The sequence below is a fragment of the Nerophis lumbriciformis genome, linkage group LG07, assembly GCF_033978685.3.
Source record: "Nerophis lumbriciformis linkage group LG07, RoL_Nlum_v2.1, whole genome shotgun sequence".
NCBI lineage: Eukaryota > Metazoa > Chordata > Actinopteri > Syngnathiformes > Syngnathidae > Nerophis > Nerophis lumbriciformis.
This window is the reverse complement of record NC_084554.2, coordinates 366,430-388,963: the sequence shown is the minus strand read 5'-3', so window position 1 is coordinate 388,963 and position 22,534 is coordinate 366,430. Positions and strand designations below refer to the sequence as shown.

The following is a 22,534-nucleotide window of genomic DNA, read 5'->3' as shown; positions in this document are numbered from 1 at the left end:
TTTGTGTTGTTTTTAAAGACCTAGTGTATTCAAAAGAGTGCTAGTCAAAGATCCTCTATAAGACAGGAGTTGTATGGTGTTTGTGTTGTTTTTAAAGACATAGTGTATTCAAAAGAGTGCTAGTCAAAGATCCTCTACAAGACAGGAGTTGTATGGTGTTTGTGTTGTTTTTAAAGACATAGTGTATTCAAAAGAGTGCTAGTCAAAGATCCTCTATAAGACAGGAGTTGTATGGTGTTTGTGTTGTTTTTAAAGACATAGTGTATTCAAAAGAGTGCTAGTCAAAGATCCTCTACAAGACAGGAGTTGTATGGTGTTTGTGTTGTTTTTAAAGACATAGTGTATTCAAAAGAGTGCTAGTCAAAGATCCTCTATAAGACAGGAGTTGTATGGTGTTTGTGTTGTTTTTAAAGACCTAGTGTATTCAAAAGAGTGCTAGTCAAAGATCCTCTATAAGACAGGAGTTGTATGGTGTTTGTGTTGTTTTTAAAGACCTAGTGTATTCAAAAGAGTGCTAGTCAAAGATCCTCTATAAGACAGGAGTTGTATGGTGTTTGTGTTGTTTTTAAAGACCTAGTGTATTCAAAAGAGTGCTAGTCAAAGATCCTCTATAAGACAGGAGTTGTATGGTGTTTGTGTTGTTTTTAAAGACCTAGTGTATTCAAAAGAGTGCTAGTCAAAGATCCTCTATAAGACAGGAGTTGTATGGTGTTTGTGTTGTTTTTAAAGACATAGTGTATTCAAAAGAGTGCTAGTCAAAGATCCTCTACAAGACAGGAGTTGTATGGTGTTTGTGTTGTTTTTAAAGACATAGTGTATTCAAAAGAGTGCTAGTCAAAGATCCTCTATAAGACAGGAGTTGTATGGTGTTTGTGTTGTTTTTAAAGACATAGTGTATTCAAAAGAGTGCTAGTCAAAGATCCTCTACAAGACAGGAGTTGTATGGTGTTTGTGTTGTTTTTAAAGACATAGTGTATTCAAAAGAGTGCTAGTCAAAGATCCTCTAGAAGACAGGAGTTGTATGGTGTTTGTGTTGTTTTTAAAGACCTAGTGTATTCAAAAGAGTGCTAGTCAAAGATCCTCTAGAAGACAGGAGTTGTATGGTGTTTGTGTTGTTTTTAAAGACATAGTGTATTCAAAAGAGTGCTAGTCAAAGATCGTCTATAAGACAGGAGTTGTATGGTGTTTGTGTTGTTTTTAAAGACATAGTGTATTCAAAAGAGTGCTAGTCAAAGATCCTCTACAAGACAGGAGTTGTATGGTGTTTGTGTTGTTTTTAAAGACATAGTGTATTCAAAAGAGTGCTAGTCAAAGATCCTCTACAAGACAGGAGTTGTATGGTGTTTGTGTTGTTTTTAAAGACATAGTGTATTCAAAAGAGTGCTAGTCAAAGATCCTCTATAAGACAGGAGTTGTATGGTGTTTGTGTTGTTTTTAAAGACCTAGTGTATTCAAAAGAGTGCTAGTCAAAGATCCTCTAGAAGACAGGAGTTGTATGGTGTTTGTGTTGTTTTTAAAGACATAGTGTATTCAAAAGAGTGCTAGTCAAAGATCCTCTAGAAGACAGGAGTTGTATGGTGTTTGTGTTGTTTTTAAAGACATAGTGTATTCAAAAGAGTGCTAGTCAAAGATCGTCTATAAGACAGGAGTTGTATGGTGTTTGTGTTGTTTTTAAAGACATAGTGTATTCAAAAGAGTGCTAGTCAAAGATCCTCTACAAGACAGGAGTTGTATGGTGTTTGTGTTGTTTTTAAAGACCTAGTGTATTCAAAAGAGTGCTAGTCAAAGATCCTCTATAAGACAGGAGTTGTATGGTGTTTGTGTTGTTTTTAAAGACATAGTGTATTCAAAAGAGTGCTAGTCAAAGATCCTCTACAAGACAGGAGTTGTATGGTGTTTGTGTTGTTTTTAAAGACATAGTGTATTCAAAAGAGTGCTAGTCAAAGATCCTCTATAAGACAGGAGTTGTATGGTGTTTGTGTTGTTTTTAAAGACCTAGTGTATTCAAAAGAGTGCTAGTCAAAGATCCTCTATAAGACAGGAGTTGTATGGTGTTTGTGTTGTTTTTAAAGACCTAGTGTATTCAAAAGAGTGCTAGTCAAAGATCCTCTACAAGACAGGAGTTGTATGGTGTTTGTGTTGTTTTTAAAGACATAGTGTATTCAAAAGAGTGCTAGTCAAAGATCCTCTATAAGACAGGAGTTGTATGGTGTTTGTGTTGTTTTTAAAGACATAGTGTATTCAAAAGAGTGCTAGTCAAAGATCCTCTATAAGACAGGAGTTGTGCTGTGTGTCAGTCCAATGAGAAGATGTCCCTGATGTGTTCCAGGTGGCAGTAGGAGACATCGTGAAGGTGACCAATGGCCGCCACCTCCCGGCTGACATGGTCCTGGTGTCGTCCAGGTCAGTAGATATGAACACGTGACTTGTCCTGGTCCTGGTCCTGGTCCTGGTCTGAAGGACTGTGTTCCACAGTGAACCTCAGGCCATGTGCTACACCGAGACCTCCAACCTGGACGGTGAGACCAACTTGAAGATCAGACAGGTATTGACTGGCTAGATGTCTGCAGGTCTTCCTGGATCTGAATCTGATCCATTCTGCTGCTCTTTCAGGGTCTTTCCCTCACCGCCGCCTTCCAGACCTTGGAGGATCTGATGACCTTGTCCGGTCGTCTGGAGTGCGAGGGTCCAAACCGACACCTGTACGACTTCACCGGGACTCTGCGGCTGGACAACCACAAGTAAGAAGGTGTGGATTGTTGCAGGAGGATCTCCTCCTTCATGTCTTCTCCTCCTCAGTCCTGCTCCTCTAGGTCCAGACCAGGTCCTGCTGCGTGGCGCCCAGATCCGGAACACGCAGTGGGTGGTGGGGATCGTGGTCTACACCGGCCACGACTCCAAGCTGATGCAGGTACCGGTCTTCTTGTGTGAGTGTGGACTGGTGACAAACATGTGGTCTCCCTCCCGCACAAGAACTCCACCAAGGCCCCGCTGAAGCGCTCCAACGTGGAGAGAGTCACTAACATGCACATCCTGGTCCTGCTGGCCATCCTCATGGTCATGGCCCTCATCAGCTCTGTGGGCGCCGCCATCTGGAACACTCAGCACACACAAACATCCTGCTGGTACCTCTCACGCGGCGGTGAGGCACACACACACACACACACACACACACACACACTGACTGGGTGTGTGTGTGTGTGTGTGTGTGTGTGTGTGTGTGTGTGTGTGTGTGTGTGTGTGTGTGTGTGTGTGTGTGTGTGCAGGAGACATCTCAGCTAACTTTGCCTACAACCTTCTGACCTTCATCATCTTGTACAACAACCTGATCCCCATCAGCCTGCTGGTCACCTTGGAGGTGGTGAAGTTCACACAGGCGCTCTTCATCAACTGGGTGAGCATCATGTGACCTGACACCTGCTCCAGGTGTGTGACGTGTGTGTGTGTGTGTGTGTGTGTGTGTGTGTGCAGGACATGGAGATGTACTACGCAGAGACCGACACACCTGCCATGGCTCGCACCTCCAACCTGAATGAGGAGCTTGGCCAGGTTGCTGCTCCTCCTCTCTGGAAGGCTCTCAAACTGTGCACCTGTAACACAATTCACCTGTCTGTCTGTGTGTGTGTGTGTGTGTGTGTGTGTGTGTGTGTGTGTGTGTGTGTGTGTTGTACATCCACCTGTGTCTGTATACTAATGTGTGTGTTGTACATCCACCTGTGTGTGTACTAATGTGTGTGTTGTACATCCACCTGTGTGTGTATACTCATGTGTGTGTTGTACATCCACCTGTGTGTGTATACTAATGTGTGTGTTGTACATCCACCTGTGTGTGTATACTCATGTGTGTGTTGTACATCCACCTGTGTGTGTACTAATGTGTATGTTGTACATCCACCTGTGTGTGTATACTCATGTGTGTGTTGTACATCCACCTGTGTGTGTACTAATGTGTATGTTGTACATCCACCTGTGTGTGTATACTCATGTGTGTGTTGTACATCCACCTGTGTGTGTACTAATGTGTGTGTTGTACATCCACCTGTGTGTATACTCATGTGTGTGTTGTACATCCACCTGTGTGTGTACTAATGTGTGTGTTGTACATCCACCTGTGTGTATACTCATGTGTGTGTTGTACATCCACCTGTGTGTATACTCATGTGTGTGTTGTACATCCACCTGTGTGTGTGTATACTAATGTGTGTGTTGTACATCCACCTGTGTGTGTACTAATGTGTGTGTTGTACATCCACCTGTGTATGTGTGTGTGTGTGTGTGTGTGTGTGTGTGTTGTACATCCACCTGGATCTAAAACACACATAGGTGGATCTAAAACACATGTAGGTGGATCTGATTACACACACACACACACACACACACACACACACACACACACACACACACACACACACACACACACACACACACACACACAGGTAAACATTAGTACACACACAGGTGAACATTAGTACACACAGGTGAACATTAGTACACACAGGTGAACATTAGCAAGGTGAACATTAGCACACACACAGGTGAACATTAGCACAGGTGAACATTAGCACACACACAGGTGAACATTAGCAAGGTGAACATTAGCACACACACAGGTGAACATTAGCACAGGTGAACATTAGCACACACACAGGTGAACATTATCACAGGTGAACATTAGCAAGGTGAACATTAGCACACACACAGGTGAACATTAGCACACACACAGGTGAACATTAGTACACACACACACACACAGGTGAACATTAGCAAGGTGAACATTAGCACACACACAGGTGAACATTAGCACACACACAGGTGAACATTAGTACACACACACACACAGGTGAACATTAGTACACACAGGTGAACATTAGTACACACAGGTGAACATTAGCAAGGTGAACATTAGCACAGGTGAACATTATCACAGGTGAATTCCAGGTGCACAGACTGAGATTGAGGTTTGCAAAGAATTGAGCTCCAATCAAACATTTTTGCTGAGGTGTTTTTGTTTTGCAGGTGAAATATTTGTTTTCTGACAAAACGGGCACCCTCACCTGTAACGTGATGACCTTCAAGAAGTGCACCATCGCTGGCATCACCTACGGGTAATCACTCACACCTTCCTTCTTCACTCACTCCCTCCTTCATCAACTAATCAATTGTCTGCAAACATCAATAATCACTTAGACACTTTCCTGATCTCGACTGTGATCCATCCATGGAGGACTTCAGGTGAGATCACCTTCACCTTCACCTTCTTCACCTTCACCTTCACCTTCTTCACCTTCATCTTCACCTTCACCTTCTTCTTCACCTTCTTCTTCACCTTCTTCTTCTTCTTCACCTTCTTCTTCACCTTCTTCTTCACCTTCCTCTTCACCTTCACCTGCACCTTCACCTTCACCTTCTTCTTCACCTTCATTTTCACCTTCACCTTCACCTTCACCTTCTTCTTCACCTTCTTCTTCTTCTTCACCTTCTTTGCACCTTCACCTTCATCTTCACCTTCACCTTCACCTTCACCTTCTTCTTCACCTTCTTCTTCTTCTTCACCTTCTTTGCACCTTCACCTTCATCTTCACCTTCACCTTCACCTTCACCTGCACCATCTTCACCTTCATCTTCACCTTCACCTTCATCTTCTTCTTCTTCACCTTCACCTTCTTCTTCACCTTCTTCTTCACCTTCACCTTCACCTTCTTCTTCACCTTCACCTTCATCTTCACCTTCACCTTCTTCTTCTTCACCTTCATCTTCACCTTCACCTTCATCTTCATCTTTACCTTCATCTTCATCTTCACCTTCTTCTTCACCTTCACCTTCACTTTCACCTTCATCTTTACCTTCACCTTCTTCTTCACCTTCACCTTCACCTTCTTCTTCACCTTCACCTTCATCTTCACCTTCACCTTCTTCTTCTTCACCTTCATCTTCACCTTCACCTTCATCTTCATCTTTACCTTCATCTTCACCTTCACCTTCACTTTCACCTTCATCTTTACCTTCACCTTCTTCTTCACCTTCGCCTTCTTCACCTTCACCTTCTTCTTCTGTGTAATGTCACTTTACTATCAACTCTGACTACTATTATTATCAACTTTTACTAATATTATTTTTAACTCCTACTAATATTATTATCAACTCTGACTAATGTTACTATAAACTCTCACTAATATTACTATCAACTCTTACTAATATTATTATCAACTCTGACTAATATTATTATCAACTCTGACTAATATCAACTCTGACTAGTATTACTATCAACTCTGACTAATATTACTATCAACTCTGACTAATATCAACTCTGACTAGTATTACTATCAACTCTGACTAATATTACTATTAACTCTGACTAATACTATTATCAACTATGACTAATATTACTATTAACTCTGACTAATATTATTATCAACTCTTACTAATATTATTATCAACTCTTACTAATATTATTATCAATTCTTACTAATATTACTATCAACTCTGACTAATATCAACTCTGACTAGTATTACTATATTATTTTCAACTCTTACTAATATTATTATCAAATCTTACTAATATTACTATCAACTTTGACTAATATTATCAACTCTGACTAATATTACTATAAACTCTTACTAATATTATTATCAACTCTTACTAATATTATTATCAATTCTTACTAATATTACTATCATTCTTACTAATATTACTATTAACTCTGACTGATATTATCAACTCTTAATAATATTATTATCAATTCTTACTAATATTATTATCAATTCTTACTAATATTACTATCAACTCTGACTAATATTACTATTAACTCTGACTAATACTATTATCAACTATGACTAATAATATTATCAACTCTGACTAATATTACTATCAACTCTCACCAATATTATTATCAACTCTTACTAATATTAATATAAACTCTGACTAATATTACTATCAACTCTGACTAATATTACTATCAACTCTGACTAATATTATTATCAACTCTGACTAATATTACTATAAAGTCTGACTAATATTACTATCAACTCTGACTAATATTGTTATCAACTCTGACTAATATTACTATCAACTCTGACTAATATTATTATCAACTCTGACTAATATTACTCTAAAGTCTAACTAATACTGTTATCAACTCTGACTAATATTACTCTAAAGTCTAACTAATACTATTATCAACTCTGACTAATATTACTCTAAAGTCTAACTAATACTATTATCAACTCTGACTAATATTACTCTAAAGTCTAACTAATACTATTATCAACTCTGACTAATATTACTCTAAAGTGTAACTAATACTATTATCAACTCTGACTAATATTAGTATAAAGTGTAACTAATACTATTATCAACTGTGACTAATATTACTCTAAAGTGTAACTAATACTATTATCAACTGTGACTAATATTACTCTAAAGTGTAACTAATACTATTATCAACTGTGACTAATATTAGTATAAAGTGTAACTAATACTATTATCAACTGTGCCAGCAACCTGCCAGCCAGCAGCAACAACTCCACAGACTTTGATGATCCAACTCTCATGGACAACATAGAAAAAGGACATGTAAGTTTCACCATACTTGCTTTATTTCAGCTTATTTACACCTTCTACTTGTACTTTATTGACTTATTTACACCTTCTACTTGTACTTTATTGACTTATTTACACCTTCTACTTGTACTTTATTGACTTATTTACACCTTCTACTTGTACTTTATTGACTTATTTACACCTTCTACTTGTACTTTATTGACTTATTTACACCTTCTACTTCTACTTTATTGACTTATTTACACCTTCTACTTGTACTTTATTGACTTATTTACACCTTCTACTTCTACTTTATTGACTTATTTACACCTTCTTGTACTTTATTGACTTATTCACACCTTCTACTTGTACTTTATTGACTTATTTACACCTTCTACTTGTACTTTATTGACTTATTTACACCTTCTTGTACTTTATTGACTTATTTACACCTTCTACTTGTACTTTATTGACTTATTCACACCTTCTACTTGTACTTTATTGACTTATTTACACCTTCTACTTGTACTTTATTGACTTATTTACACCTTCTACTTCTACTTTATTGACTTATTCACACCTTCTACTTGTACTTTATTGACTTATTCACACCTTCTACTTGTACTTTATTGACTTATTTACACCTTCTACTTGTACTTTATTGACTTATTTACACCTTCTACTTCTACTTTATTGACTTATTTACACCTTCTACTTGTACTTTATTGACTTATTTACACCTTCTACTTGTACTTTATTGACTTATTTACACCTTCTACTTGTACTTTATTGACTTATTTACACCTTCTACTTCTACTTTATTGACTTATTTACACCTTCTTGTACTTTATTGACTTATTCACACCTTCTACTTGTACTTTATTGACTTATTTACACCTTCTACTTGTACTTTATTGACTTATTTACACCTTCTTGTACTTTATTGACTTATTTACACCTTCTACTTGTACTTTATTGACTTATTCACACCTTCTACTTGTACTTTATTGACTTATTTACACCTTCTACTTGTACTTTATTGACTTATTTACACCTTCTACTTCTACTTTATTGACTTATTCACACCTTCTACTTGTACTTTATTGACTTATTCACACCTTCTACTTGTACTTTATTGACTTATTTACACCTTCTACTTGTACTTTATTGACTTATTTACACCTTCTACTTCTACTTTATTGACTTATTTACACCTACTTGTACTTTATTGACTTATTTACACCTTCTACTTGTACTTTATTGACTTATTTACACCTTCTACTTGTACTTTATTGACTTATTTACACCTTCTACTTGTACTTTATTGACTTATTTACACCTTCTACTTGTACTTTATTGACTTATTTACACCTTCTACTTGTACTTTATTGACTTATTTACACCTTCTACTTGATTGATTGATTGAGAAGTTTATTGACATGTTAAAGAATGTACCAGTACCAGGATGCTCTACTAGTACCACTATACTGTACAACCCTAGTACCTAGTACCTAGTACCTAGTTAGCTAGTTAGTTAGCAGGCCGTCAGGAGAAAGTACAGATTGTGGTGTTGTGGCTGTAGGCGACGGCTCCTCACATCTGTGAGTTCCTGACCATGATGGCGGTGTGCCACACGGTGGTGCCGGAGCAGGAGGACCAGCAGCTGGTCTACCAGTCCTCCTCCCCAGACGAGGGCGCCCTGGTGAAAGGAGCCAAAGGTCTGGGCTTTGTTTTCACCGCCAGGACGCCCAACTACGTCATCATGGAGGCGGTGAGTGTGCAGCGGACTTCTTTCTTTCTTTCTGACTGACTGTTGTGTCTGCAGCGAGGCAAGGAGCTGAGCTACGAGCTGCTGAACGTTCTGGAGTTCTCCAGGTACTCCTCTTGTCTTCCTGGCTGAACACACGCCCCTCTTGACACTGCAACCTTCTCCTCAGCAACCGCAAGCGCATGTCGGTGGTGGTGCGGACCCCCCACGGCAGGCTCCGCCTCTACTGCAAAGGGGCGGTACGTTGTTGTTGTCGTGACAAGTGTGCGCCGGCGGCTCCAGCTGAAGGAGTCTTTCTTGCAGGACAACGTGATCTTTGAACGCCTCACGGAGGACTCGCAGTACAAGGACTTGACCATGGCTCACCTGGAGCAGTTTGCCACTGAAGGTGAGAGGAAGGCGGAGTCTCAGGCTCTTCAGGCAGCCATCTTCTTTCTCTCCGTCAAGGCCTGAGAACTCTGTGCTTCGCCTACGTGGACTTGGAGGAGGACGCCTACCAGGACTGGCTGCAGGACTACACCCGGGTCAGCACCGTGCTGAAGGACCGAGCTCTCAAACTGGAGGAGTGTTACGAGCGGCTGGAGAAGGTCAGTTGCTCCTTTTTGTCTTATTCCTCGGACTGGACCAGGACCATGTTCACTAGTCCTGAACATCCTGCTGAGATGTTCACTAGTCCTAAACCTCCTGCTGAGATGTTCACTAGTCCTGAACATCCTGCTGAGATGTTCACTAGTCCTGAACATGTTGCATCATGGAAGACCTGGTGCAGTATTAGATAAAGATCAAGGTTCAGGGACAGCATGTTTCCATTTAAGAAGACAAGATGTTTACATTTAAGAAGACAAGATGTTTACGATTAGGAAGACGAGATGATGTCATGTGTTCCAACAGAACCTCCTGCTGCTGGGGGCCACCGCCATAGAGGACCGCCTCCAGGCTGGCGTCCCTGAGACCATCGCCACTCTCATGAGGGCCAACATCAAGATCTGGGTCCTCACTGGAGACAAGCAGGAGACTGCCATCAACATTGGTGTGTGTGTGTGTGTGTGTGTGTGTGTGTGTGTGTGTGTGTTGTCTGACCTTTGACCTTGCACCTGTGTGCAGGTTACTCGTGTCACCTGATCACACACGGCATGTCCCTCATCATCATCAACGAGGACTCTCTGGATGTGAGTATGGCTTCTTCTTGTTGATGGTTACCATGGGAACCAGACAGGTGGGCGGGGCTTGCTGTCTTTAGCTGTGTCTCAATTTGCCGCCTGCATCCCTGTACATTATATTAGTATACATTATATTATTATGCATTATAATGTACATTATATTAGTATACATTATAATGTACATTATATTAGTATACTAATATAATGTACATTATAATGTACATTATATTATTATACATTATAATGTACATTATATTAGTATACTAATATAATGTACATTATAATGTACATTATATTATTATACATTATAATGTACATTATATTAGTATACATTATATTATTATACATTATAATGTACATTATAATGTATACTAATATAATGTACATTATATTAGTATACATTATAATGTACATTATATTAGTATACATTATAATGTACATTATATTAGTATACATTATAATGTACATTATAATGTATACTAATATAATGTACATTATATTAGTATACATTATAATGTACATTATATTATTATACACTATAATGTACATTATATTAGTATACATTATAATGTACCTTATAATGTACAGTATATTAGTATACATTATAATGTACATTATATTAGTATACATTGTAATGTGCATTATATTATTATACATTATAATGTACATTATATTAGTATACATTATAATGTACATTGTATTATTATACATTATAATGTTCAGTATATTAGTATACATTATAATGTACAGTATATTAGTATACATTATAATGTACATTATATTAGTATACATTATAATGTACATTATATTATTATACATTATAATGTACATTATATTAGTATACATTATAATGTACATTATAATGTATACTAATATAATGTACATTATATTAGTATACATTATAATGTACATTATATTATTATACACTATAACGTACATTATATTAGTATACATTATAATGTACATTATAATGTACAGTATATTAGTATACATTATAATGTACATTATATTAGTATACATTATAATGTACATTATATTAGTATACATTGTAATGTGCATTATATTATTATACATTATAATGTACATTATATTAGTATACATTATAATGTACATTGTATTATTATACATTATAATGTACAGTATATTAGTATACATTATAATGTACATTATATTAGTATACATTATAATGTACATTATATTAGTATACATTGTAATGTGCATTATATTATTATACATTATAATGTACATCATATTAGTATACATTGTAATATACATTATAATGTACATTATAATGTATAATAATCATGTACATTATATTATTATACATTATAATGTACATTATATTATTATACATTATAATGTACATTATATTATTATACATTATAATGTACATTATAATGTATACTAATATAATGTACAGTATATTAGTATACATTATAATGTACATTATATTATTATACACTATAATGTACATTATATTAGTATACATTATAATGTACATTATATTATTATACATTATAATGTACAGTATATTAGTATACATTATAATGTACATTATAATGTACATTATATTAGTATACATTATAATGTACATTATATTAGTATACATTGTAATGTGCATTATATTATTATACATTATAATGTACAGTATATTAGTATACATTATAATGTACTTTATATTAGTATACATTATAATGTACATTATATTAGTATACATTGTAATGTGCATTATATTATTATACATTATAATGTACATTATATTATTATACATTATATTGTACATTGTGTCCGGACCATAGGGTTAGAGTTTTAAAAAGTACATCATCTGCAGGAGGTGTTTAAAAACCACATAAAAGAGTTTTAATATGCTTCAATTAGTGCGCTTGTTTCCTTTCCCACACTTTAATGACTTTCTTCCCATCATGCTTTGCAACTATTCATGTGACTTGCTGCATGTTTGCTGAGGATTTGTTTATTTAGATGCGGTGCCACACTGTGGACTGCACTGAGGTCATGTTGTTTCTTTAGATGCGGTGCCACACTGTGGACTGCACTGAGGTCATGTTGTTTCTTTAGATGCGGTGCCACACTGTGGACTGCACTGAGGTCATGTTGTTTATTTAGATGCGGTGCCACACTGTGGACTGCACTGAGGTCATGTTGTTTATTTAGATGCGGTGCCACACTGTGGACTGCACTGAGGTCATGTTGTTTATTTAGATGCGGTGCCACACTGTGGACTGCACTGAGGTCATGTTGTTTCTTTAGATGCGGTGCCACACTGTGGACTGCACTGAGGTCATGTTGTTTATTTAGACGCGGTGCCACACTGTGGACTGCACTGAGGTCATGTTGTTTATTTAGATGCGGTGCCACACTGTGGACTGCACTGAGGTCATGTTGTTTATTTAGATGCGGTGCCACACTGTGGACTGCACTGAGGTCATGTTGTTTATTTAGATGCGGTGCCACACTGTGGACTGCACTGAGGTCATGTTGTTTATTTAGATGCGGTGCCACACTGTGGACTGCACTGAGGTCATGTTGTTTATTTAGATGCGGTGCCACACTGTGGACTGCACTGAGGTCATGTTGTTTATTTAGATGCGGTGCCACACTGTGGACTGCACTGAGGTCATGTTGTTTATTTAGATGCGGTGCCACACTGTGGACTGCACTGAGGTCATGTTGTTTATTTAGATGCGGTGCCACACTGTGGACTGCACTGAGGTCATGTTGTTTATTTAGATGCGGTGCCACACTGTGGACTGCACTGAGGTCATGTTGTTTATTTAGATGCGGTGCCACACTGTGGACTGCACTGAGGTCATGTGTACATCATATCTGCTGCATGGCACACACATGATGTCAACAACATGTCCTCTATGAAGGATCTTCGTGTGTGTGTGTGTGTGTGTGTGTGTGTGTGTGTGTGTGTGTGTGTGTGTGTGTGTGTGTGTGGTGGCAGGCGACTCGTGCCACGCTGACCAATCACTGCTCGTCTCTGGGAGAGTCTCTGCGCAAGGAGAATGAGTTGGCTCTGATCATGGACGGCCAGACTCTGAAGTACGCACTTTCCTTCGAGCTGAGACACGCCTTCTTGGACCTGGCTCTGTCCTGCAAGGCTGTCATCTGCTGCAGGTATCTGTCCTACATCTCTCCCTCCACTTATGTCCTACATCTGTCCTACATCTCTCCTTACACTTATGTCCTATTATTGTTTATTGAATGGGTCCCTATTAGCTGAGGCCAAGGCGACTGCTAGTCTTCCTGGGGTCCATATAGGAGCATAACATATACACACATTACCAAACATTATACCATATACACACATTACCAAACATTATACCATATACATACATTACCAAACATTATACAAAGAATATACAGGTAAAAGCCAGTAAATGAGAATATTTTGAAAAACTTGATTTATTTCAGTAATTGCATTCAAAAGGTGTAACTTGTACATTATATTTATTCATTGCACACAGACTGATGCATTCAAATGTTTATTTCATTTAATTTTGATGATTTGAAGTGGCAACAAATGAAAATCCAAAATTCCGTGTGTCACAAAATTAGAATATTACTTAAGGCTAATACAAAAAAGGGATTTTTAGAAATGTTGGCCAACTGAAAAGTATGAAAATGAAAAATATGAGCATGTACAATACTCAATACTGGTTGGAGCTCCTTTTGCCTCAATTACTGCGTTAATGCGGCGTGGCATGGAGTCGATGAGTTTCTGGCACTGCTCAGGTGTTATGAGAGCCCAGGTTGCTCTGATAGTGGCCTTCAACTCTTCTGCGTTTTTGGGTCTGGCATTCTGCATCTTCCTTTTCACAATACCCCACAGATTTTCTATGGGGCTAAGGTCAGGGGAGTTGGCGGGCCAATTTAGAACAGAAATATCATGGTCCGTAAACCAGGCACGGGTAGATTTTGCGCTGTGTGCAGGCGCCAAGTCCTGTTGGAACTTGAAATCTCCATCTCCATAGAGCAGGTCAGCAGCAGGAAGCATGAAGTGCTCTAAAACTTGCTGGTAGACGGCTGCGTTGACCCTGGATCTCAGGAAACAGAGTGGACCGACACCAGCAGATGACATGGCACCCCAAACCATCACTGATGGTGGAAACTTTACACTAGACTTCAGGCAACGTGGATCCTGTGCCTCTCCTGTCTTCCTCCAGACTCTGGGACCTCGATTTCCAAAGGAAATGCAAAATTTGCATGGTTGGGTGATGGTTTGGGGTGCCATGTCATCTGCTGGTGTCGGTCCACTCTGTTTCCTGAGATCCAGGGTCAACGCAGCCGTCTACCAGCAAGTTTTAGAGCACTTCATGCTTCCTGCTGCTGACCTGCTCTATGGAGATGGAGATTTCAAGTTCCAACAGGAATTGGCGCCTGCACACAGCGCAAAATCTACCCGTGCCTGGTTTACGGACCATGGTATTTCTGTTCTAAATTGGCCCGCCAACTCCCCTGACCTTAGCCCCATAGAAAATCTGTGGGGTATTGTGAAAAGGAAGATGCAGAATGCCAGACCCAAAAACGCAGAAGAGTTGAAGGCCACTATCAGAGCAACCTGGGCTCTCATAACACCTGAGCAGTGCCAGAAACTCATGGACTCCATGCCACGCCGCATTAACGCAGTAATTGAGGCAAAAGGAGCTCCAACCAAGTATTGAGTATTGTACATGCTCATATTTTTCATTTTCATACTTTTCAGTTGGCCAACATTTCTAAAAATCCCTTTTTTGTATTAGCCTTAAGTAATATTCTAATTTTGTGACACACGGAATTTTGGATTTTCATTTGTTGCCACTTCAAATCATCAAAATTCAATGAAATAAACATTTGAATGCATCAGTCTGTGTGCAATGAATAAATATAATGTACAAGTTACACCTTTTGAATGCAATTACTGAAATAAATCAAGTTTTTCAAAATATTCTAATTTACTGGCTTTTACCTGTATACATGACTGTATGTTGGAGATTATAATGATATACATCTATAGATGACTGTATGATGGCACCATGACAGTTGACTGTCTAATAGCACTAAAACACCACCAGGGGGCGCCATTTGCCCTGACAGTTGACTGTCTAATAGCACTAAAAGACCACCAGGGGGCGCCATTTGCCCTGACAGTTGTTTTCCTGACAGGAGCATGCTTGTCTGCAATCTGCAAAAATAACTTCATGAAAAGCAGCTTGAAGACACACTAGGTATGATACTCCAAACCGGTTTTCCCGGTTGTTGGATAAGAAAAGAACCGAGTCCTCGGACTCGAATCCCTTTTTGAGAACCGGTACCCGTTACCGAGACCACTATAGTAAGGAAAAAGAGTTGGTTCTTTATTCGAATCCCTGGAAACGAATCCCGTCCCGACCAGAAATGCCTTGTGTGACATCACAAGGAATGACGTCACGTAGCTCAGTCATTAGGCGCAGATAGCGAAAGCAGGAAAAACAATGGACCGGAAAAAGCGCTCCAAGGTGTAATAAAGTTGAAAAGAAAAGGTATAATCCAATGAATAAGTTTACTGAGAGATTTGAGCAGAGTACAAACACATGACCAACACTTTTACCACCAAGCGGAAACATAGCAACCAGGCTAGCAACGCACCTCCTTTACGGCAACGTTCTTAAAGGCCTACTGAAATGACATTTTCTTATTTAAACGGGGATAGCAGGTCCATTCTATGTGTCATACTTCATCATTTCACGATATTGCCATATTTTTGCTGAAAGGATTTAGTAGAGAACATCGAGGATAAAGTTTGCAACTTTTGGTCGCTGATAAAAAGCCTTGCCTGTAGCGGAAGTAGCAGACGAGTAGCGTGACGTCACAGGTTGTTTACAATCATGGCCACCAGCAGCGAGAGCCATTCGGACCGAGAAAGCGACCATTTCCCCATTAATTTGAGCCAGGATGAAAGATTTGTGGATGAGGAAAGTGAGAGTGAAGGACTAGAGGGCAGTGGGAGCCATTCAGATAGGGAAGATGCTGTGAGACCTGATATTCAGCTGGGAATGACTAAAACAGTAAATAAACACTATTAGCCACAACACAACCAGGCTTATATTTAATATGCCACAAATTAATCCCGCATAACAAACACCTCCCCCCTCCCGTCCATATAACCCGCCAATACAACTCAAACACCTGCACAACACACTCAATCCCACAGCCCAAAGTACCGTTCACCTCCCCAAAGTTCATACAGCACATATATTTCCCCAAAGTTACGTATGTGACATGCACATAGCGGCACGCACGTACGGGCAAGCGATCAAATGTTTGGAAGCGTACTCACGGTACCGTGTCTGCGTATCCAACTCAAAGTCCTCCTGGTAAGAGTCTCTGTTGTCCCAGTTCTCCACAGGCCAATGGTAAAGCTTGACTGTCGTCTTTCGGGAATGTAAACAATGAAACACCGGCTGTGTTATCCGGCACAACCGTCAAGGGGTGCATTCTACGGCGGGGGTGCGTTATCCGGCACAACACATCGGCAGTGAAGTGTATATACTCACAAGAACCTGAATAGCTTTGTCTTTGACCTTTTTTTTTTACTTACTTTATATACCTAATATATAAAGGGGTGGAAAAGTGACTATTACCTGCAGGGCAAACATTAGCTAACCAGAAGGCAATAACAATGTAAACAAAAAACACCTGCTTAAAAGATCTAATACAAATGTCCCTGAGCAGGGCCGGCCCGTGGCATAGGCCGTATAGGCAAATGCTAAGGGCGCCGTCCACCAGGGGGCGCCACGCCAGTGCCACAAATGTTGGAGGAAAAAAAAAAAAAAAAAGTTGTTACTATTATTTCTAAATACAAAAAATAATCCCAAGTTAATTAAAATGCAAAGTAAAGCCTATATAATAGAAATATTATTTGTTACAACATTACGACCCCCCCCCCCCCCCCCCCCCCCCCCCTCCCTTCCCGTATCATGACTCTTTTTGGACGTCACCACATCAAAAAATCAACACAAGATGTCAAAACGGCCAAAACTGTCAGGTGCCCAGGGAAGAAAAAAGAGAAAAGAAGAGGAGGAGAAACGAGAAAAGACAGAGGTAGCAGGTAGGTAACGTTAGCCTACATGAAATGATTTGTCTGTTACAGAATGTGATAGTAACCTGGCTTTTTAGCATTAAGCTAATGTTACATGATTCGGCAATTGCTAATCAATAAATAGCTAGTTCTGTTTTAACGTCGGGTTAATATTGTGGAGGGGGCTAAATTGTTATGGAAAATAATAATGTAACGTTAGGTAATTACAGTACTCCCACCTTACATTCCTCAGGGACATTTGTATTAGATCTTTTAAGCAGGTGTTTTTTGTTTACATTGTTATTGCCTTCTGGTTAGATAATGTTTGCCCTGCAGGTAATAGTCACTTTTCCACCCCTTTATATATTAGGTATATAAAGTAAGTAAAAAAAAAAGGTCAAAGACAAAGCTATTCGGGTTCTTGTGAGCCACCTAAAATCTTGCCTAGGGCGCCAGATTGGTTAGGGCCGGGCCTGTCCCTGAGGAATGTAAGGTGGGAGTACTGTAATTACCTAACGTTACATTATTATTTTCCATAACAATTTAGCCCCCTCCACAATATTAACCCGACGTTAAAACAGAACTAGCTATTTATTGATTAGCAATTGCCGAATCATGTAACATTAGCTTAATGCTAAAAAGCCAGGTTACTATCACATTCTGTAACAGACAAATAATTTCATGTAGGCTAACGTTACCTACCTGCTACCTCTGTCTTTTCTCGTTTCTCCTCCTCTTCTTTTCTCTTTTTTCTTCCCTGGGCACCTGACAGTTTTGACATCTTGTGTTGATTTTTTGATGTGGTGACGTCCAAAAAGAGTCATGATACGGGAAGGGAGGGGGCGCACCGTGCGTGGGGAGGAGGGGGGGCGTAATGTTGTAACAAATAATATTTCTATTAAATAGGCTTTACTTTGCATTTTAATTAACGTGAGATTATTTTTTGTATTTAGAAATAATAGTAACAACTTTTTTTTTTTTTTCCCTCCAACATTTGTGGCACTGGCGTGGCGCCCCCTGATGGACGGCGCCCTTAGCATTTGCCTATACGGCCTATGCCACGGGCCGGCCCTGCTACCGCGCATGCTCGTCACTCCTGTTGCATGCTGGGTAGTGTAGTTGTTGTATGCCCTAGCTCACGGGTCGGCAACCCGCGGCTCTAGAGCCGCATGCGGCTCTTTAGCGCCGCCCTATTGGCTCTCTGGAGCTTTTTAAAAAATGTATGAAAAATGGAAAAAGATGAGGGGAAAAAAAATGTTTTTTTTGTTTTAATATGGTTTGTGTAGGAGGACAAACATGACACAAACCTCCCTAATTGTTATAAAGCACACTGTTTATATTAAACATGCTTCACTGATTCCAGTATTTGGTGGGCGCCGTTTTGTCCTACTAATTTTGGCGGTCCTTGAACTCACCGTAGTTTGTTTACATTTATAACTTTCTCCGACTTTCTAGGACGTGTTTTATGCCACTTTTTTTTCTGTCTCATTTTGTCCACCAAACTTTTAACGTTGTGCGTAAATGCACAAAGGTGAGTTTTGTTGATGTTATTGACTTGTGTGGAGTGCTAATCAGACATATTTGGTCACTGCAAGCTAATCGATGCTAACATGCTATTTAGGCTAGCTATATGTACATATTGCATCATTATGCCTCATTTGTAGCTATATTTGAGCTCATTTAGTTTCCTTTAAGTCATCTTAATTCAATGTATATCTCATGACACACTATCTGTATGTAATATGGCTTTGATTTTTTTGCGGCTCCAGACAGATTTGTTTTTGTATTTTTGGTCCAATATGGCTCTTTCAACATTTTGGGTTGCCGACCCCTGGACTAGCTCATAACATCACATCTTTCCCCCTATAAAGAAATAATGTTAACTCAATAAAGTGTATTTCTTTTTTTAGCTTTAACTTTTCATTTTTTAGCATTGTAACCACATTTGCAAACAACTTTTCTCTTCATAGAATTTTCTTTTAATAAAGAAATAAAGTGCAAAAATGTGAGAGCATCATAACAAACAGTTATGTTCCAATAGCAGCAGAAGTGCACTTTTTGGAGAGCTGTATTATTTTCAGTTTTGATTTTATTTAACACTATATTATTATTTATACACCTATAGTGATCACAGACACAGGTTGTTTTTGTCTTACTGTATATATTTGTTTTCTGAAAAATCACACTTAATATACTTTGGGTAACAACAGTCAATATTTATTTATTTATTAGATTTTATTTACTTCTTATATAATAAAAGTGAGCTTTTGTTAAACCAAATATTGTGTTTTTTTTCCATATACAACAACTTATCTGGACTCCATAAGAGAATCCATAAGGAATCGGTTCAATAAGAGATTTCGATAATAGGCTGTAATTGTTAATGTTCATGAAGTGTGTGTGGAAGTATCCATGTTCAATATGTGTGTGTGGACGTGTCCATGTTCATTATGTGTGTGTGGAAGTGTCCATGTTCATTATGTGTGTGTGGAAGTGTCCATGTTCATTATGTGTGTGTAGAAGTGTCCATGTTCATTTTGTGTGTGTGGAAGTGTCCATGTTCATTATGTGTGTGTGGAAGTGTTCATGTTCATTATGTGTGTGTGGAAGTGTCCATGTTCATTATGTGTGTGTGGAAGTGTCCATGTTCATTTTGTGTGTGTGGAAGTGTCCATGTTCATTTTGTGTGTGTGGAAGTGTCCATGTTCATGAAGTGTGTGTGGAAGTGTCCATGTTCATTAAGTGTGTGTGGAAGTGTCCATGTTCATGAAGTGTGTGTGGAAGTGTCCATGTTCAATATGTGTGTGTGGACGTGTCCATGTTCATTATGTGTGTGTGGAAGTGTCCATGTTCATTAAGTGTGTGTGGAAATGTCCATGTTCATTATGTGTGTGTGGAAGTGTCCATGTTCATTATGTGTGTGTGGAAGTGTCCATGTTCATTATGTGTGTGTGGAAGTGTCCATGTTCATTATGTGTGTGTGGAAGTGTCCATGTTCATAAAGTGTGTGTAGAAGTGTCCATGTTCATTATGTGTGTGTGGACGTGTCCATGTTCATTAAGTGTGTGTGGAAGTGTCCATGTTCATTATGTGTGTGTGGAAGTGTCCATGTTCATTATGTGTGTGTGGAAGTGTCCATGTTCATTATGTGTGTGTGGAAGTGTCCATGTTCATTATGTGTGTGTGGAAGTGTCCATGTTCATTATGTGTGTGTGGAAGTGTCCATGTTCATAAAGTGTGTGTAGAAGTGTCCATGTTCATTATGTGTGTGTGGACGTGTCCATGTTCATTAAGTGTGTGTGGAAGTGTCCATGTTCATTATGTGTGTGTGGAAGAGTCCATGTTCATTATGTGTGTGTGGAAGTGTCCATGTTCATTATGTGTGTGTGTGTGGAAGTGTCCATGTTCATTATGTGTGTGTGGAAGTGTCCATGTTCATTAAGTGTGTGTGGAAGTTTCCATGTTCATTATGTGTGTGTGTGGAAGTGTCCATGTTCATTAAGTGTGTGTGGAAGTGTCCATGTTCATTATGTGTGTGTGGAAGTGTCCATGTTCATTAAGTGTGTGTGGAAGTGTCCATGTTCATGAAGTGTGTGTGGAAGTGTCCATGTTCAATATGTGTGTGTGGACATGTCCATGTTCATTATGTGTGTGTGGAAGTGTCCATGTTCTTATGTGTGTGTGGACGTGTCCATGTTCATTATGTGTGTGTGGAAGTGTCCATGTTCATTATGTGTGTGTGGAAGTGTCCATGTTCATTTTGTGTGTGTGGAAGTGTCCATGTTCATTATGTGTGTGTGGAAGTGTCCATGTTCATTATGTGTGTGTGGAAGTGTCCATGTTCATTATGTGTGTGTGGAAGTGTCCATGTTCATAAAGTGTGTGTAGAAGTGTCCATGTTCATTATGTGTGTGTGGACGTGTCCATGTTCATTAAGTGTGTGTGGAAGTGTCCATGTTCATTATGTGTGTGTGGAAGAGTCCATGTTCATTATGTGTGTGTGGAAGTGTCCATGTTTATTATGTGTGTGTGGAAGTGTCCATGTTCATTATGTGTGTGTGGAAGTGTCCATGTTCATCATGTGTGTGTGGAAGTGTCCATGTTCATTAAGTGTGTGTGGAAGTGTCCATGTTCATTATGTGTGTGTGTGGAAGTGTCCATGTTCATTATGTGTGTGTGGAAGTGTCCATGTTCATTAAGTGTGTGTGGAAGTTTCCATGTTCATTATGTGTGTGTGTGGAAGTGTCCATGTTCATTAAGTGTGTGTGGAAGTGTCCATGTTCATTATGTGTGTGTGGAAGTGTCCATGTTCATTAAGTGTGTGTGGAAGTGTCCATGTTCATGAAGTGTGTGTGGAAGTGTCCATGTTCAATATGTGTGTGTGGACGTGTCCATGTTCATTATGTGTGTGTGGAAGTGTCCATGTTCTTATGTGTGTGTGGACGTGTCCATGTTCATTAAGTGTGTGTAGAAGTGTCCATGTTCATGAAGTGTGTGTGGAAGTGTCCATGTTCAATATGTGTGTGTGGATGTGTCCATGTTCATTATGTGTGTGTGGAAGTGTCCATGTTTATTAAGTGTGTGTGGAAATGTCCATGTTCATTATGTGTGTGTGGAAGTGTCCATGTTCATTATGTGTGTGTGGAAGTGTCCATGTTCATTATGTGTGTGTGGAAGTGTCCATGTTCATTATGTGTGTGTGGAAGTGTCCATGTTCATAAAGTTTGTGTAGAAGTGTCCATGTTCATTATGTGTGTGTGGACGTGTCCATGTTCATTAAGTGTGTGTGGAAGTGTCCATGTTCATTATGTGTGTGTGGAAGTGTCCATGTTCATTATGTGTGTGTGGAAGTGTCCATGTTCATTATGTGTGTGTGAAAGTGTCCATGTTCATCATGTGTGTGTGGAAGTGTCCATGTTCATTAAGTGTGTGTGGAAGTGTCCATGTTCATTAAGTGTGTGTGTGGAAGTGTCCATGTTCATTAAGTGTGTGTGGAAGTGTCC

General features: G+C 39.1%; 1 protein-coding gene across 6 annotated transcripts in view; it reads left to right on the top strand.

Moving 5' to 3' along the window:
* Positions 1 to 22,534, top strand: part of atp8a2 (ATPase phospholipid transporting 8A2) — a 117,110-nt gene that overhangs the window by 35,995 nt on the left and 58,581 nt on the right. For all 6 annotated transcript variants that reach the window (XM_072913432.1, XM_072913434.1, XM_072913433.1 and 3 more), the window contains 18 exons: positions 2,330 to 2,403; positions 2,476 to 2,545; positions 2,614 to 2,741; positions 2,800 to 2,911; positions 2,974 to 3,142; positions 3,267 to 3,394; positions 3,472 to 3,549; positions 5,017 to 5,105; positions 5,188 to 5,232; positions 7,498 to 7,573; positions 9,123 to 9,311; positions 9,366 to 9,415; positions 9,478 to 9,547; positions 9,612 to 9,696; positions 9,756 to 9,895; positions 10,200 to 10,338; positions 10,413 to 10,477; positions 13,437 to 13,609. In XM_072913432.1, coding sequence (XP_072769533.1) covers positions 2,330 to 2,403; positions 2,476 to 2,545; positions 2,614 to 2,741; positions 2,800 to 2,911; positions 2,974 to 3,142; positions 3,267 to 3,394; positions 3,472 to 3,549; positions 5,017 to 5,105; positions 5,188 to 5,232; positions 7,498 to 7,573; positions 9,123 to 9,311; positions 9,366 to 9,415; positions 9,478 to 9,547; positions 9,612 to 9,696; positions 9,756 to 9,895; positions 10,200 to 10,338; positions 10,413 to 10,477; positions 13,437 to 13,609 — 1,880 coding nt within the window. The remainder of the gene's footprint in view (positions 1 to 2,329; positions 2,404 to 2,475; positions 2,546 to 2,613; positions 2,742 to 2,799; positions 2,912 to 2,973; positions 3,143 to 3,266; positions 3,395 to 3,471; positions 3,550 to 5,016; positions 5,106 to 5,187; positions 5,233 to 7,497; positions 7,574 to 9,122; positions 9,312 to 9,365; positions 9,416 to 9,477; positions 9,548 to 9,611; positions 9,697 to 9,755; positions 9,896 to 10,199; positions 10,339 to 10,412; positions 10,478 to 13,436; positions 13,610 to 22,534) is intronic.